At 41.2% G+C, this 19278-nt stretch overlaps 2 protein-coding genes across 2 annotated transcripts in view; both read left to right on the forward strand.

Moving 5' to 3' along the window:
• The first annotated feature begins 2458 nt into the window (after positions 1-2458).
• On the forward strand, positions 2459-3388 carry LOC121320211 (odorant receptor 131-2-like). The gene has a single exon (XM_041258464.1). It carries the CDS (start codon positions 2612-2614, stop codon positions 3386-3388), a length of 777 nt encoding a protein of 258 aa, XP_041114398.1. The 5' UTR covers positions 2459-2611.
• Positions 3389-16629: 13241 nt separating this feature from the next.
• Positions 16630-19278, forward strand: part of LOC121320212 (potassium voltage-gated channel subfamily S member 2-like) — a 3202-nt gene continuing 553 nt past the window's right edge. The window contains exon 1 of the mRNA XM_041258465.1: positions 16630-17771. Coding sequence (XP_041114399.1) covers positions 16749-17771 — 1023 coding nt within the window. The 5' untranslated portion in view covers positions 16630-16748. The remainder of the gene's footprint in view (positions 17772-19278) is intronic.

The raw sequence follows: 19278 nt of genomic DNA on the forward strand, positions 1-19278 counted from the left end.
ACAGTATGGTGTGTAGACAAGTGGAAAAAAATCCTCATTTAAATGCATGAAACTCTGAGGCACTGACATAACCAAATGTGAAAAAAGTTCAAGGGGGTGTAGACTTTCTATAGGCACTTTGTGTGTGTGTGTATATATATATATATATATATATATATATATATATATATATAATACACACACACACACACACACACACCACACACACACACACACACACACACACACACACACACACACACACAATGTATATGTAATTAACTCACATATATATATAGAGAGAGACAGAGAGAGAGAGAGAGACAGAGAGAGAGAGAGAGAGACAGAGAGAGAAAGAGAGAGAAATCTTTGCTTTCTGAAAAGCAATTAAAAAAAAAAAACTCAATGGAAACATTGGAATTGTATTACCTGCTGCAAGTATTGTTAACACAGTAAAGTGCTGTTTGTCAGAAAACGAATATGTGAGTTAATTACCCAGGTTACAGCACTTTCTCGGAAAGCATGCAAACCCAATTGTTTAGCCTCTGCAGTACTGTAGTTAATTGCATGCCTGTTTGGTCAACCAGTGCTTTGCACTTTTCTTAAACTTTACAGTGTAATGAGATGCCACATTGTTAATCACAGGAGACTCCCTATTGAGAATTCAGCTACTCCCTCAGTGTTTTACTTACAGCATGTGAAGAGCGTTTAAAAGCTGTCATTTTGCTCAACAGCACCAAAGCCGGTTACCTGGAATGAGGTAAGTGATCTTGTGCTGCTTACTTCATGCATTCAAAAGCAAGCACTACAGTTGTTTCATTCGGTGAAGCCTATTCTTCCGGCTTTTCAGCTCGTGCTGAAAAAGCAAACGCACTAGAAAGGAAGGCAATATGTGAAAGCTGAGAAATCTATCGCTGCCTCTTAACCACTCAGCGGGTGATCAGAAAAAGTGAGCACACGGAAAGGCATGCAGTGGAGCTTACCCAGCAGAGGAGACTGGTGCTCAAAGTCACCACAGCTGAGTTAAACAGTTCAATCTGAGGAAGTACTTTAATCGCATCTACTTCTGACTCAAAGGCAGAGCGAAGGGAAACCCGCCCAGTCCTTCTGTCATTGTGTTTGAATGAATGCAAGGCTAGATTGTAAAAATGATTTATTCAATATGCAGTGTTTAGTATGGGAAAGGATATTCAGTGCTGGCTCATTCAACACCTGTGTGATAACCCTCATGGATTATTTCAGCCCATCAGGTTCTGAGAAGAGCCATCTTTATCATATGGGTAGATGCCCTCTTAAAATACAATCTTTATCTTATGGGTAGATGCTCTTTTAAACTAACAGGACTTTAGCATCTCTCTTTAACCCCTGACTTAAATTGCTAGCATTCTAAAAAGATTTAGTGAGGCGTTAATGTCCGGCACAGATGAATACTACCTTCTAGATTACCTACATTTGTGTTGTGGTTGTAGTGTTGCCTGAATCACTTTGAAATTAAGCTGTTTTAACTTGAGTTTCAACTTTCAAAAGTCATGTTAGGTTGATTTTTGCCATTTGTCGAGATGACCAATTTCAAAGAAATGATGAGCAGCAAAATATATATTGTTTTACATTGTTCTAATTCATTAACAGATAAACCGATTTTACCAGCAAAACTATAATGAACGGTTTTTAACTAACAGATAAACTGATTTTACCAGCAAAACTATAATGAACACTTTTTTTTGGATACTTCCAAGAATCATAGTCAGCTGTTTTTATCAGGTTTTGTTTGTGAAGCTAAAGCTATGTTTTTAAAGAGCAGCACTAATGCATTGAATTTGTTTGCAGGGTGTGATGTATATTTAAATATTAAACAACACCGTAATACTTTACATCATACAATTACACTGATACAAATGGTGGGCTAGATTCTCAGATCACATCTCCAGAATGTATCTCATCTTTATTGGTTTTGCACATAATGGGGTAATGGGATCTTTTCAATTGCTCTAGAGCAGGGCTTCTCAACCCCAGTCCTGGGGACCCCCTGGGTCTGTTGATTTTCATTCCAACTGACATCTCAATAACTGAACCAGACCCTTCATTGAACGGATCATTTGCTTAATTTGCAACAGTTGCAGTTCAAGTTACTAATCAAATATTATAGCTAACTTGAACTATGCAACTGTTCAAGAGCTGAAAACAAGTAAAAAAAAAAAAAAAAAAAATCGAATTAAACACATGATCAGTTCAATTAAGGGTCTGGTTCAGTAATTTAGAGCTCGGCTGCAAGAAAAGCAGCCACAAGGGGTCCCCAGGACCGAGTTTGAAATCCCCTGCTCAGGTTAGATGAGCTGAACAGACCTTACTGTATTAAACCCTTAATCAACCCCATTTCTATCGCTTGTTTTTTTTTAGGTTTTTGTTTTTCGAAGACCAAGGCATGAACTCGTCAGATATTCCAACCGCCATCACCTCGTGGGTAGATTCTGCAAGCACGCCAGATCGGGATGCTTTTCACACTGCCTTCACTAAAAACTTCATCGTGGTGTTTCTGTGGTTTTCCATCAATTACGTCAACGGGACTCTGGTCGTGACGTTTTTCAAACACCGAGTGTTTTATGAGAATCCGCGCTACATACTGTTCGTGCACATGGTGGTCAATGACATGCTTCAGCTGACTGTCGCAGTGACCCTGCATGTTGTCTGTTATACAGTTTATTCAATAAACGTCTCAGTCTGTTTATTGTTGTTGTTGCTTGCTAGCTTTGCTACTATGAACGCTCCTCTGAGTCTCGCAGCGATGGCTATTGAGCGTTACGTAGCCATCTGCAACCCCTTGCGACACTCTCAGATCTGCACGGTGCACAGGACTCGCATTCTCATTGCTATGATCTGGGCTGCAGGTCTCGCTCCTTCTGCATCGGATTTGTTTATTCTTCTAGCAATGCAACCCCCAAGTTTTTTTCAGTCTTCGGTTTTGTGTTATAGTCGAAACATTTTTAAGTCCCAGTATCTGCTTTATAAAAACCAAGCTTCCAATGCAGTATATTTATCTTGTGTTGGGCTTACTGTCATGTACACGTACATCAGAGTCTTGTTTGCAGCGAAGGCAGCCACCACTGACAGATCTTCTGCTGCAAAGGCTCGCAACACCATCCTGCTGCACGGAGCCCAGTTCTTAATGTGCATGCTTTCATATGTCATGCCATTGGTAGACTTTGTTTTGCTCGGTTTATTCCCTGCACAGCGCACGGCTATTCTGTTTATTAATTATTTGATAGCCTATGTTTTACCAAGATTCCTGAGTCCTATAATCTACGGTGTCAGAGATGAGAAGTTCAGAAAGCACTTGAAGGGGTATCTGTTCCGCAGATCAACGTTTCAAAAGATAGCACCTGCTAATGCACTCAGTCTAAAGATTATATAATCACATACGGTGAGGTTTTTTAAACATGCAGTGGAGTATTATGAGGATGCGATCTAACTAAAAAAACAAACACCATAAATAAATAGTACCAGTCAAAAGTTTGAGTACACCTGCGTGAAACCAGTTTTTTCATGATTATCAATGCTTTTAATTGTATAAACTTGTCTCTAAACACTTAATTTTTCATTATATGATATGTGTACTTATATAAGCTGATAATCATAAGTGCATTGCATTAAAATTTAACTTTTAAATGAAAATGTAAATCTTGTCTATTTCAATGAAATGGTCAGTCTGAAGCCCAAGTCAGTTAAAAGTCTGAAATGTGTATAACACCGTGTTAGAACACTGGCCTAAGTATAAAAGTGTCTTTGTTAGATGTTCTCTGAGTTAACTAGCATGTTACCTAATTAACATTTTGTCACCAATTACTGTGAACAGATGAGGGTCAATGATTACTATAAATATAGATAGCATAGGCACAAGTTTGTCATTCCTGAATGTAAGGGAGCAGAAAATGGCAAAATACGTTCAGTTAAGCAAAGAAACATGTGTAATTACTTTAAGAAATGAAGGTCGCAAGAACTTTGCAAGTGTCTGCTGTGGCCAAGACCATGAAACGATTTGAAGAAACTGGACTTCATGAGGACCGAACATGGTCAGGCAGGCCTAGGGTGACCTCAGAATCAGAAAACAAGTTCATTCGAGTCACAAGTCTGTGAAACCAGCGATTAACTACCCCTGAAATACAAGCTCAGCTAAATGTTACTAGAAGTACAGATGTTTCAACATCAACTGTTCAGAGGAGATTGCGTGAAGCTGGCCTAACTTGAAGAATTGCTGCAAAGAAACCATTGTTAAGAGTGCAGAATAAAAGGAAGAGACTTGCCTGGGCCAAAAAACACAGAAACTGGACGTTTGAGGAGTGGAAGTCCGTCTTATGGACCGATGAGTCCAAATTTGAAATATTTGGGTCCAACCGTCGAGTATTTGTAAGACGCAGAGAGGGTAAGCGCATGAGTTCTGCATGTGTGGTTCCCACTGTCAAGCATGGAGGAGGCAGTGTCATGGTCTGGGGTTGCTTTGCTGGTGACAGAGTTGGTGATCTTTACCAAGTCCATGGCAAGCTCAACCAGCATGGCTAGCATACTTCAGAGGCATACCATTCCATCAGGATTATGGCTAGTTGGGCAGTTCTTCATTCTTCAGCAAGATAATGACCCGAAACACACCTCAAAGTTGTGCAAGAACTATCTGGTGAAGAAGGAAAGTGAAGGACAACTCAATCTAATGACCTGGCCTGCCCAGTCTCCAGACCTCAATCCCATAGAACTTGTATGGGACGAACTGGACAGAAGAGACAAAGCAAAACCACCCACACGTGCCCTACATCTCTGGGAATGGCTGCAGAAGAGCTGGGAAGACATGTCAGATGATTTCCTGCTGAAACTTGTTAACCAAATGCCTTGTGTTTGTGAAGCTGTTATTAAGGCTATTTTGAGGAATCCAAGATTTAGAGACAATTTTCAATTTTCTTGAACATTGCTTTGATGCTCCTTATGTTTTGTTTTGTATATTGTAACATGTGTTTTCATTTTCCAGTGTTTACATAAACGTATGCGATGTAAAACGTTGTCAATTATGAAAAAACCTAGTTTCCAGCAAGTGTCCTCATACTTTTGACTGGTACTATATATATATATATATATACACACACACATATATATATGCACCCAGTAAAGATGTCCAGTCACCTCGACTCAGCAGTTGATTTGATGGTTTGGTAGTAGTCTTTACTTTGTTTTTTATTTTCTAATTTCACAATATTGTAACGGGTGTATTTTTCCTTTCTAAAAAGAAAAACTGTGCTAATAATGATTTGGGGGGGGTACATCTCTTTCAGAAACTATCCCATCATGTTTCATCCCTCATAAAAGTTCATTGTAATAAAAATTCACTGTCATTTTGCAGTTTATCAAGTTTTTGATACTGCACTTCTCTGTGACAAACCATGCCTGCCTGTGTTTGAATGGTGATTTCACTGTGCTCTTACTGCGCTTTGCTGTGCTTTTACTAGGGCATACTGCAGAAAGCACAGCTCTGACTGTCTGATGCTGTGATGCTTCTACTGCATGAGGGGAGCCATAAGCAACAGTTCATTTGTATTATCAATGAAATTATCGCTGCATAGATTTCTAAGCTCTGTATACCTTTAGAACTGTTTCTGTATTCTAGAATGCCTTTTTATTTGCATTGATCTTGCTGGGGCTATATTCTCTGTCACTCTTAATAACTACTATTCCACTAAAATAAATGAGTGCAAGACAAGACACCCAAGTCCAATGGCCCTGTTTACAATCTGTATTGTATTGCATTGTATTTTTTTAAAGGGGAGCTGATACCAGCAGGATTAAGACAGCTAGACTGGCAGTGTTGAGATTCTATTCTACTATTAAAAACAATATCACAACAAACACTGTACTAGGCTTTAACCTTCAACCCCACCCCAGCGCCGCTAACACACTGAGATACGCTCACGGCTTGTCGATTCTTCTGGGAACCTCCACACTTTAAACATCATCAACTCTGTGGTACAGAGTAGAGAATACCCCTTCAGTCTTGCCTCTGGATGGCAGTGGCAGGGTAGCATTGCTATCAGTCTGAGGCAGTTCAGGCTTTTCAACTCACATTGCAATGCATGCTAAGTGCAGTCCTGCTGTGAAAGGTACCTAAGACAGGTGAAATGTACCAGAATGCATTGCGATGTGAGCTGAAACGCCAGCGCTGTCACAAACTGGCTTGGTCTACATGGAGTCATATGGTACCCCTATGAAGAACAGAATTTTAGAAAAAACAGAGTTATCACACAGGGTAGTTTGTAATATCTCTTTATTTTGTATTAATCGTATTTAACATGCTTTTATAAGATGTAAAAAAAATGAGTATTGAATAAAAATTCCATCCAGCTAATTAGAGAAGCAGTGAGCTCAATAATGTATGAAGATAGGAGGCATGAAGACAAATAAAGCAAAGTGGCATGATGCCTTCTCTGTGAAGTTGAGTGACAGTCTGCTGCCTTCACAGCCTGTGGGAGTCTGGGGCAGAAGCACCCATTACAATCACACACCAGCCTCTGCAGTTTTGAGAAGCCCCTTGAGTGCTGGCTCTTGAATGGTTTAATCATTAACAGCATGCTTCGTCAGAAATACTGGGGAAGTCATTCAGGAGAGGCTGTGAGTCACACGCTAAATGCGATGGCTGATGTTAGAGCATCTGCTTATTTAGAGAAATAATCCATTGCCAGGCACAAATCAATACCATCAAAAGCTCCAATCCCACACACTTACAGTGCTGTCCATCACAGCTTTCTCTATATTAGTAACATGAAACACGAGGAATGTCAGTCATTACAGCCGCTATCATTTTTAACCAGTCCCCTTTTTACTTTCGGCAGGCTGGATAACCCAGGGGTGACATGACCACATCTGTGACTCCCAGGCCCAGTATACTGCACCTTGATGGCACAGAAAGAAATCATTTTATTGTTAATGAGTCTCTGCCAATGTCCTATTTGATTTGTAGATAACCTGAAGAAGTGTGCAGTGCAGAATACTGGAAGGGAGTATTTTTTAAGGATACAATGCCTGTAGTGTGCAGTGCAGAATATTGGAAGGGAGTATTCTTTAAGGATGCAATGCCTGTAGTATTGTACTCAGTGCATGACACTTTAGTGCAGATAAGAGTCTGATTCTGTACTGTTTAATAGACGTGTGTTAGCGCTATTCTACATAATAAATATTGTGAACCTAAATATTGCAACTGTCCAAGAAGAACATAATTAAAGATTAGGTTTAGGGTTATTATTTAACAAAAAATCATATAGAGGATATACACCACTACAGTATATTGTAATGTTTCAGGTACAATAATACAATGTGGATCACTTGAATTTTTATTCTTTACACTGAAGTGTTTTCCAAACAAATATCCATATGGTAACTCTCGCACTGTGCTGCAGACACCGTGACAGTGCTGGTTTTCCAATCACAAAATACAGAATCAAATCCTAGGGTTACGGTTACACAGCCCATTAAAATCCATGAGCAGGACAGGCTGAGTTACAGTCTAAACAAAGTTATCTCATGACTCTACCAAGGTCATGGTGCAGCTCCTTACTGGCTGCGGTGGGACTCGATCCCGGGCTGATAGCTAGTGTCAAGGAGGTCACACTGCAACCCTGTGAAAGATTAGTCAGCTCTGGAGTAGCCCATGAATGAATCTTTACCATAAAACTGATGCCCTGTCTCTCTGCAAATCAGAAAATTGTATCAGAGCTCTCTCTTTTAATGACTAACCCCACCTTCCTGAATGCTAGGCGGGTAGTATTTGAAGCCCACTTTATTCTAGGATTATTGGATTCAGCCACACAGGTTTGTGGTTTCTCACAATTAATATACATATTTTTCTTTCCTTTGTCCTTCTTCGCAATTAAATGAAGGTTTGTGCAATGGAATGACATGTGCACTGGGGCAGCATGTACCAGTGGCTAAAGATTAATGGCAAACAGCAATAGACCCTCGCACCCTGAATAGCCTTGACAAATGCACACAGCACACCCTTGAGAAATACAAACAGACACCGCATAGCTGGAAATACAGACAGACACCACATAGCTGGAAATACAGACACCGCATAGCTGGAAATACAAACAGACACCGTATAGCTGGAAATACAGACAGACACCACACAGCTGGAAATACAGACACCGCATAGCTGGAAATACAGACACCGCATAGCTGGAAATACAGACACCGCATAGCTGGAAATACAGACATAGCTGGAAATACAGACACCGCATAGCTGGAAATACAGACACCGCATAGCTGGAAATACAGACAGACACAGCATAGCTGGAAATACAGACAGACACCGCATAGCTGGAAATACAGACAGACACCGCATAGCTGGAAATACAGACACTGCATAGCTGGAAATACAGACACTGCATAGCTGGAAATACAGACACCGCATAGCTGGAAATACAGACACCGCATAGCTGGAAATACAGACACCGCATAGCTGGAAATACAGACACCGCATAGCTGGAAATACAGACACCGCATAGCTGGAAATACAGACACCGCATAGCTGGAAATACAGACAGCATAGCTGGAAATACAGACACCGCATAGCTGGAAATACAGACACCGCATAGCTGGAAATACAGACACCGCATACCGCATACAGACACTGCATAGCTGGAAATACAGACACCGCATAGCTGGAAATACAGACACCGCATAGCTGGAAATACAGACACCGCATAGCTGGAAATACAGACACCGCATAGCTGGAAATACAGACACAGCATAGCTGGAAATACAGACACTGCATAGCTGGAAATACAGACAGACACCGCATAGCTGGAAATACAGACACCGCATAGCTGGAAATACAGACAGCATAGCTGGAAATACAGACACACCGCATAGCTGGAAATACAGACACCGCATAGCTGGAAATACAGACACCGCATAGCCGGAAATACAGACAGACACTGCACAGCTGGAAATACAGACACCGCATAGCTGGAAATACAGACACCGCATAGCTGGAAATACAGACACCGCATAGCTGGAAATACAGACACCGCATAGCTGGAAATACAGACACAGACACACCGCATAGCTGGAAATACAGACACCGCATAGCTGGAAATACAGACACCGCATAGCTGGAAATACAGACACCGCATAGCTGGAAATACAGACAGACACCGCATAGCTGGAAATACAGACACCGCATAGCTGGAAACAGACACCGCATAGCTGGAAATACAGACAGCATAGCTGGAAATACAGACACACTGCATAGCTGGAAATACAGACACCGCATAGCTGGAAATACAGACACCGCATAGCTGGAAATACAGACACTGCATAGCTGGAAATACAGACACCGCATAGCTGGAAATACAGACACCGCACAGACACCGCATAGCTGGAAATACAGACAGCATAGCACAGACACTGCATAGCTGGAAATACAGACACCGCATAGCTGGAAATACAGACAGACACCGCATAGCTGGAAATACAGACACCGCATAGCTGGAAATACAGACACCGCATAGCTGGAAATACAGACACCGCATAGCTGGAAATACAGACACCGCATAGCTGGAAATACAGACACCGCATAGCTGGAAATACAGACACTGCATAGCTGGAAATACAGACACTGCATAGCTTGAAATACAGACACCGCATAGCTGGAAATACAGACACTGCATAGCTGGGAATACAGACACCGCATAGCTGGAAATACAGACACCGCATAGCTGGAAATACAGACACCGCATAGCTGGAAATAGCTGGAAATACAGACACCGCATAGCTGGAAATACAGACAGACACCGCATAGCTGGAAATACAGACACCGCATAGCTGGAAATACAGACAGACACCGCATAGCTGGAAATACAGACACAGCATAGCTGGAAATACAGACACCGCATAGCTGGAAATACAGACAGACACCGCACAGCTGGAAATACAGACAGACACACGCATAGCTGGAAAAACAGACACCGCATAGCTGGAAATACAGACAGACACACGCATAGCTGGAAATACAGACACCGCATAGCTGGAAATACAGACAGACACCGCACAGCTGGAAATACAGACACCGCATAGCTGGAAATACAGACAGACACCGCACAGCTGGAAATACAGACACCGCATAGCTGGACGACTGGCCCTCATGTGTTTATGTTAGCAACGCCATGCTCTTTCTATACCTCAGCAGAAACACTTTCTCTTAAACAGACCCAGTTTATTTGTATATGCAACTGATATGACATCCTGTTGTCGCTGTCCTTTGTGAAACCATTTCATTTGCATTGACCGGCCGTGTGCCTTGGCCAGCACATTTTGATTCAGTGCTTGAGGACAGTGGTAAAACTTAATTAGAAGATGCCATCGTGTAGGTCCAGAGAGGAGGGAGGAATGAGTCTGGCTGCTATTTGAAGACTTGTCGATAGTCCCTTTTCCAAGGGCTCAGACGAGGGATATCTGGCACTGACATTGTGCTAATGCACACTACAGCAGATCTTTATTGCTAATGAAGTTATGGATTTGTGGATGACTAGATGCAGAGCAAAAGCCTTCGCTAATTTTAGTATCAAATCCTATAGACTGTCATGATAAGAAAACAGCATCAGATTATTACTTTCTTCTAGAATCTAAGCTGTAGCAGAAGTTTATTTTGAAAAAGGAAATGCTCCTTGCAATACATTTTAGTTTTTATTCTAATATTGCTACAGAAATGACTTCAGTAATGTCACATAGGTGAATAATTCCACAGTGCAGAACTGGCAGCAGAGGGCGCTGTTCTGAGACGTGTTTTCTAGTAATAGGCGGCACAGTCAATTCATTTCAGTCATTACCTTTCCCCCGCTTACTTTATAGATATTTCTAGAGGATAATCGAATTATTCTGAATTGGGATTACGACAGTGACATTTTGTACATGACTTTCCCAATCAAGAAACCTCCTAAAAAGATATATTTCACCCTTTACCTTTAAATCTATAACCTCCTGTGCTCCCCTGTACCTGTAAACACACACACACACACACACACACACACACACACACACACACACACAGATCTAGATGATATATATATAGATATTATGATATAGATTATATATATATATATATATTATATATATATATGTCATTAGTCTTTGAACTGATTTCATTGTGTCATTTGCTCAGGTCACATTGTCTGCTAGTGATTCTTGATTAGATTACAAAGTTGGAAGAAATTGCCCTGGTCCCCAGAGATACAGTTTGAAGATCTGGAGTCCTCATTTTTATTCTGAAAGAGAATCTGATTGTATCCTCTATGTAAAGGCTGTCTGATGATGTAAGCTTCCCTGGGATGAGAGGGGGAGATAAGAGAGCCCAGCAAGACTAGAAGCAACATCCCACTCAAGCAAAGATGAATTATTTATTTCACTCTGACGTCAGACAGGTGGGGCATATTGAAACGGGTACTGAACATTTTATGTATTACGAAAATCAAACAGAAGAAGAAACGAGAGCAGAACGGGAGCTGAAAATGATTTAATTTATTGGTGGTTGATTCATGTATCTGTCTGTACACGCGTACATTTTTCAATTTAAAAATACAAATCTTGATTGAATTAGAAATGTATTTAAGCAACCGTAAGAAACCGTCAAACTGCTTCCTTCGGAAACATGTTTCGTGATCTTTATGAAAGGTGGCTGGATGTCCTTCTCTGAATAGTTAAATTAAACTTTGAATGACCGCTGACGGCAGCTATGGAAATGAAACTTGCAAGCAGTAATGTTCTATTTATGGCGCTTATTGAGCGGAGGACCTGGAAGCCAGTTGATACTTATTACAAAATGTGTTTTATGTTCAGTAGTGCTGTAAGAAACACAGATCGTGCACTCTTTAACTTGGAACTTCGATTAATAATCTTTCATTTTGTATTATTTATATCTGCACGAAACACAGTTTGAATAAAGTTATGCACATATTTGTTTCTATTTCTTGACACGTACCATTCGTCCATATATTTAAGTAGGGGGCCCGTCACCACTCCACCCTGTCTAGTGAAAGTAGCCCTTTCTGTATGAAGCTTGCACCGTAGTCCACTTCACTGAAGGACAATTTCAACACGCGGATCCCAGTCTGGCACTCGTCTGGATGAGGAGTTACAGCTGCAGGAGTAATCAGGGTGTCTGGGGAGTTATACGATCCACTGAGAACACAAGGGCATGTTCACAACAATGAAGGCATTACAGTAATTGATTCACTCAATGGAATGGCACACTGCGAAAAGGGTGGGTGCTTGAGAATAGATTAGAATGACACAGCAATATTTCTGCTGATTTTTGAAAAATGCAAATATCGTTTAAACGTTTGTTCATCAGAATTGTTGCCTTTGAAAAATCGGATAATAATAATAATAATAATAATAATAATAATAATATAATAATAATAATAATAATAATAATAATAATAATATGTGATTTTGTTTTAATTTGTGCCAGCATGTGCTGTACGTGGTGCGTGTGTGAATGCATTGAGCTTGGACACGCTGCACAATGAGGCCGGCAGTCCTGCCCTGCACATGTTTTTACACCACGATCATCACTGCTCAGTGCTAATGCAACTTCTTAAAGGGAATTATGCCTGGACAGTTGTAATGGATATGTGTGGCGGCGGAAATCGTTTCCACTATCCTCGTTATCACGAGCCTGTTATACCCCGCCTTGTAACGGGCCTGTGCGGAGGCATGTCTGAAAAAGAGCTCGAGTGTCATTCTCTGGAAGCGCTTGACAATATTTCACAGGTTTCTTTTGTTAAGGCAGTGAACTCAGTTCAGGCTGCTGGTGCATTTCCAACAGGGTTGCGAGATAAGACTGCAGATCCTGTCCATGCACGCTAGTCTCTTCCTGGTCAGGGCTTTCACTACACATGGCTGACCTGCTTTCTCATCTGGGAAGTCAGGAGTGAACCTGCCTCTCTAGCTCTCTGTGTTAACCGTTTCAAACACAAGGTCTTTACATCCTCACCTCAAACCCATTCTGTTCCAGACTCATACAGGCCACTCATTTCCTGTCATGTTCTGATACAGCACATCCTTGTATGCCCCAGCGCAGCCTCTCTTTCACACTTGTCTTTGTGGTTGTAGCTTCAGAGCCACCCTATACTGTGATCAGTCTTGGTGTGGGAATCTCTAAGAACTTACAGAATTCAGCATGCTGTCAGTGTAAGTCCATCTATATATTATTACATTGTATAGATTGTTTAATGTTTATAGCTCAGTCTTAAGAGCTGCTCCTTTAATTAGAATGAAACTTGGTACTGACATTCTTCACGCAGTCTTTTCAGAATATACATACAGGAAACCTAGATTAAGTACATCATTTCTATATATATAACTTGATATATATATATATATATATATATACATAGATCCTCAGTATTCTTACGGGCACTGCAGGGCTTTAAGGAATATTCAATATATGTTTAGCTCGCGTGAAAGAGATAATTCAGTGATACATTGAAGGTAAACTTCATAAGCATCAGTTCCATTGAGAAATACATTTCGATAAACAGCTGTGCACAAAAAAAAAGTAAATTCGACACGGCCCCTAACAGAGAGAAATGGAAAATTGCGACCATCCCTAATGCGGAACGGTATAAATCCAGTGTGATACTCTGAGAATTTGTTTTAAGTGTAGAGGGAGCGTATAATAAAGGAGGGAGATGTGCATGTAATCATTTTTGGAGGATACACTTTCACCAAAACTGCAAGAGAAGTCCTTAGCAATCAATTGAAGTGCTATAAAAATACAATAAAATAAACCTTTTTTTCAGCACTTTTATTAAATTCGCTTTCAAGGAAGTCTTAATAAATTCATCACTGGCACTGGAGATTTCGGACTGACAGGGCAGCTCCGAGCTTCAGATGGGATAGACGTGGGGAGAATGGATGCGCCTTTTGAAAAGCCGTAACAAAAATGGTAAAGTAACAGTTCGTGTTGAGGTGGGCAATGATACTTACCCTGTGATCTTTGAATGACCAGCATTTTAACAATTACGCGCCCAGCCTGACTGAAGAATGAAACACTGAGCTGCAGTGTGTTAAATAAATACAATGAATACTGCAGCGCCGTGAAGGCAGGTATATAGAAATACTGTAGAATGATAAGTTTGAATCCTTTTCAAGAGCTGAATCTAATACCCCCGCTATGTGCTACATGCAATGAGCAGGCGCGGTTTTCAACACAGGATTGTAATTGTTTATGTTCATCTAGGATACAAAGTAGACGTGCATAATAACATTATTATTATTATTATTATTATTATTATTATTTATTATTATTATTATTATTATTAGTGGTAGTAGTAGTAGTATTTTCGCTGGTCAATAATATCTTGTGGCTTTTAAGAAGAAATTACTAAATAAAAGGTAGCCTATATTATCTTTATATTGACCTTTCGTTGATGACATGTTGTTGCTGCATTGTTAACAGTAGAATTTTTTGCATGTAACTTTGTTTGTGTGTGTGTGCGTGCGTGTGCGTGTGTGTGTAGTGATTTTCCAGAACAGAGATTCGGGATTCGAGCCCTCGCTTTGCTAAATTATTGACAAACTTTTTCTCGGCGAGCCGGAGAATTTCTCCCGGAGTGCTGGGGAGTGGGAGTGGGTGAAAACGGGCTTTAAAAAAAACCCCAAAAACTTACTGTATAGTAAAAAAGGGGTAAAACCGAAAGGGGGATTTATTAATATATAAGAAATGGTCTATAATAATAATAATAATAATAATAATAAAATAATAATAATAATAATAATAATGAAATGGAAATAAATGCGTCTTTAAAAAAAATACATAATTTAAAAAAATACACATTTCAAAATGTGACACTTACTGTCAATTCATGCGATTCTGTTTTTAATGCTCAGTTAAAACTTCACTAGAATGGCTACCTGTCTACGGCAGGGCATCTCTGTGTACCGCTATCTCTAAATGCTGCATTGCACAGGTGTTGCAAGCAAATTTAATTGTACGTTTATGGCACATTCAATAGCCATTAAAAACATACTGACTCATGCGATCCTCTCACCTGTTAAATGACATCTAAAAGTGAATTAATTTCCACAGTTAAAGGCAGCAACTTTTATTGTGCATTCAAATAATTGAAAACAATAGTGTTGTGGACGGAGGCCTGGGGGAGCGAAGAGAATTGTACACCACCTCCTCTTAATGTCATGCTGCGGTTTAGCTTTCCGGTTTCGTCTTTTGAAACTCGACCTCTCTACACCACAGATCACAGTATGATGTTACAAGGGGCTTTACTACAGGCTGACACAGGGCTTGAGAAAGGGGGACTGTGTTGATTATTTGAAGATTGATTCCCAACTTTGAGTTCTTAAACCACACTAACTGTAAACCATCTGCAGTCAAAGTGACATTCATCACACTGAGGAGGCTAGTCTGCTTGACTTGGTTTGACCAGAAGCTGCTGCTTTCAAAGTGAAATTAATATTCCCCTCCTTGCTAGATCTGAAGATTATAATGAATACGCTTTGGATCAGCATTATTCATTATTAATGGTCAGTTTGCAGTGAATCCAGTGTTATACAAACCAGAGTGCTTTGCGCTTGCATATTTAGTTATCAGTTTTGTACAAAACTAAACCTAAACCATAGAGACAGGCTGTGGAAAAACACAAAGCTGAGGACTGTGTTGGGTCAGGTGTTGGAGCAGCGTGCCTGTAATCCAGTGCTGACCACCCCAGAGGTCAGTCTGCATTGCACTGGCATGGTGTTCATTGCATTCTGTAGATAGAAAGTGACAGCCCTGTGTATACAACATAGGTGTGCTGTGAGTCAAACATAATCATAATCAGTATATTATCACAGTCATATTGGAGTATCATACTGTAGTAATTACTGGCTGAGCCCCCAAACCTTCCTGTGTAAATTAGAATCAAGAGAAATCCTTTTAAAATGAACCTGCAAATTGACAAGCTGGCAGCTGAGAAACAGACACAGACCTTGTGTGGTTTTAAATCTAAAATTGTTTGATGAGCCTTGTACCCTTGTAAATATTTAGGCCAGGGTTTGCAATAGACGACACTGCGTACAGCATACTGACCAACGCTCTAGGGTAGCATACTGGTCTGCCCTTAAGCTTTAGCCAGTGTGCTGTATACTTTCATGATGCCATGATGAACAGTTCAATAATAATAATACAGCACCAGGGAAAAATCTAGGGACTTTACAAGACTTTTCCCATACACAATACCTGCATCCAAACTAATAAAGACTGTATTTTCTTGCTCGTTTTCTGTTGTTCCAGTGAGGTCCACCTGCTCCTAATCTGATTGAAATGAGAAAAAAAGAACGACTAATAGATAGTGTGTCAATTAAACTCGTCTCCTGGCGCCTGTCTTCCTGTAACTGTGAATTAAAACACAAACACTCACTTTCACCACTTTCAACCTTCTCTCAAGACTAGGTGCCAGAAGATCTGATGTCTCTCCCTGGGCTTGTAGCTAAGGAGATGCTGCCACCAAAAGGTGTAACCATAGTTCTTTACTCTTTAAAGTACAAAGTCGTTAGTTAAAAAGTGAAAAGCCGCTTAACAGACACCAATAAAGTACATATTTAAAGAATAAATCAGTTACATTTCTTCATGTTAAACAATAAGTACAATAAGCATGGGCTGTGTATTATTTGCATTCTGCAGATCAGTTCCTTTATTCTTTAGTCTTCATCATAGCGGTAATAAATGATCTGTCTTGTTGATGTGTCCTGTTCGATTGCAGGCTGATAGATCTCCTCCAGTGGATGTGGTGACCATGGTCAATGAAACCCTCCCTGTGTGGGATCCTCACTCCGAGGATCACCTCCTCAACATCAACGTGGGAGGCCTGAAGAGAAGCCTCTGTTCCAGCACCCTCAAGAAGTTCCCGGACACCAGGCTGGGTCGGCTGCTGTCCTGCAACTCTGAGGAGTCCATCCTGCAGATCTGTGATGACTACGACGTGAAGGAGCAGGAGTTCTACTTCGACCGGAACCCCGGGCTCTTTCCCTACGTGCTCCACTTCTACCAGACGGGGAAGCTTCACATCGTGGAGGACTTGTGCGTCTTCTCCTTCTGCCAGGAGATCGAGTACTGGGGGATCAACGAGTTCTTCCTGGACAGCTGCTGCAGCTACCGATACCAGGACCGCAAGCTGGAGAATCGGGACAAGAGCTGGGATGAGGAGAGCGACGTGAGCAGCATAGACACCTCCGTCGATGAGATCTCGGACCTGAATAAGGACATCCTGCTGTTCCGGGACATGCGCTACGGAGCTGTCCGCAAGTGCCTGTGGTTGACTTTGGAGAACCCTGGGTATTCCATCCCCAGCAAGCTGTTCAGCTTCGTCTCCATCAGCGTGGTGCTCACCTCGATAGCCACCATGTGCATCAACAGCCTCCCTGAGTACCAGGTGTTTGACGAGGACGGGACCGCGCTGGATGACCGCACGCTTCAGATCCTTGAGTATTTCTGCATCTGCTGGTTCAGCTTTGAGGTCTTGGCCCGCATGATCCTGGCACCAAACAGGAAGAAGTTCTTTCTGAATCCGCTTAACCAGATTGACCTGGTGTCCGTGCTTCCTATCTACTTCACCTTGCTCTTTGATCTGAGTGTGGGGGGCGACTCTGGGAAACTGGGAAACCTGGGGAAACTGGTCCAGGTGTTACGGCTCATGAGAATATTCAGGGTGTTAAAGCTGGCGAGGCACTCCACTGGACTGAGGTCACTGGGAGCGACATTAAAGGTAGTGTGAGCCAGGCTGTTGACTTTGTTCTTGCTGTTTCTTTCTTTAACAGTGTCTGTAAAAACTTTGCAGGAGTTTGTATTAAACCTGTTTTCTTTTCAATGCCCCTAAGGTCTGTTAGCTTAATCACATTACATGCACCCACTCAAAGTGGAATCATTGGTAATAAGGTAGTGGCTGTTACATTGTCTCAATGCACTTAAAAATGCATTAGAAGATGAAAATAAATTACAAAAAAAAAAAAAAAACCTACCTGCTTTATACAGAATAGAAGCATTTCTAGACTACACAGACTGTGATTATGACTGGGGCAAGATACTCCTGGGCATGAGGCTTTCTTACCATGATTAGATCTCACTAGGCCTAAAGTTACATTGATTTTTCAGTCAAGAAGAAACTTTTTTTTAGTCAGTATCTTCTGCCGAATAATCTCCATATTATTATGTTATCAGTGAGATCCAAGCTTACATACATGACTTGAATGTGGCTTAGGCTTACACTAGTAGGTTCATTGAGACTCGTGATATGAGATCCTGCTCATTATTGAGTAGTTCAGAGCAGGAGTGTCCAGTCACTCCATTCCACTCCAGCTTTAACAGGTGCAATGAGATCATGAGTGACTTCAGGGTCTGGATGGAGGTTTAATTGGTTCAATTAAACAAATTAGACCAAGGTTGGAACACAGACCAGGAGTGGATGGACTAACGCTGGCCACCGCCAGCACAGCCCTGATTCATTTTAGAACAATGTTTAACACAGGAGCTGACATGAGTTTCAGCATCCTTTAGAACCTGTTACAATAAAATTCAGCTCCAGAAGTTAATGATTCTTACGTGCAAGCCAAGCCTAGCTGCAGGTATTAATCTACTGTATTAAACAATGTAACGAGAGCGCAAGCCAAGCCTAGCTGCAGGTATTAATCTACTGTATTAAACAATGTAACGAGAGCGCAAGCCAAGCCTAGCTGCAGGTATTAATCTACTGTATTAAACAATGTAACGAGAGTATATATTGCCTTTGCTTTGGCACCGTGTCATTAGTTAAGGTCAGTCAGTGTGTGTTTGTGTTTGTTTGTGTGTGTGTTTGTGTTTTGTGTGTGTGTGTGTGTGTGTGTGTGTGTGTTTGTGTGTGTGAGAGTGAGTGTGTGTGTTTGTGTGTGTGTGTGTGTGTGTTTGTGTGTGTGTGTGTGTGTGTGTGTGTGTGTGTGTGTGTGTGTGTGTGTGTGTGTGTGTGTGTGTGTGTGTGTGTGTGTGTGTGTGTGTGTGTGTGTGTGTGTGTGTGTGTGTGTGTGTGTGTGTGTGTGTGTGTGTGTGTGTGTGTGTGTGTGTGTGTGTGTGTGTGTGTGTGTGTGTGTGTGTGTGTGTGTGTGTGTGTGTGTGTGTGTGTGTGTGTGTGTGTGTGTGTGTGTGTGTGTGTGTGTGTGTGTGTGTGTGTGTGTGTGTGTGTGTGTGTGTGTGTGTGTGTGTGTGTGTGTGTGTGTGTGTGTGTGTGTGTGTGTGTGTGTGTG

The sequence above is a fragment of the Polyodon spathula genome, chromosome 8, assembly GCF_017654505.1.
Source record: "Polyodon spathula isolate WHYD16114869_AA chromosome 8, ASM1765450v1, whole genome shotgun sequence".
Classification (NCBI taxonomy): Eukaryota; Metazoa; Chordata; class Actinopteri; order Acipenseriformes; family Polyodontidae; genus Polyodon; species Polyodon spathula.

What these genes read in the sequence shown, in the direction of transcription:
- LOC121320211 (XM_041258464.1), top strand. Translation starts at nt 2,612, where the DNA reads ATGGTGGTCAATGACATGCTTCAGCTGACTGTCGCAGTGACCCTGCAT.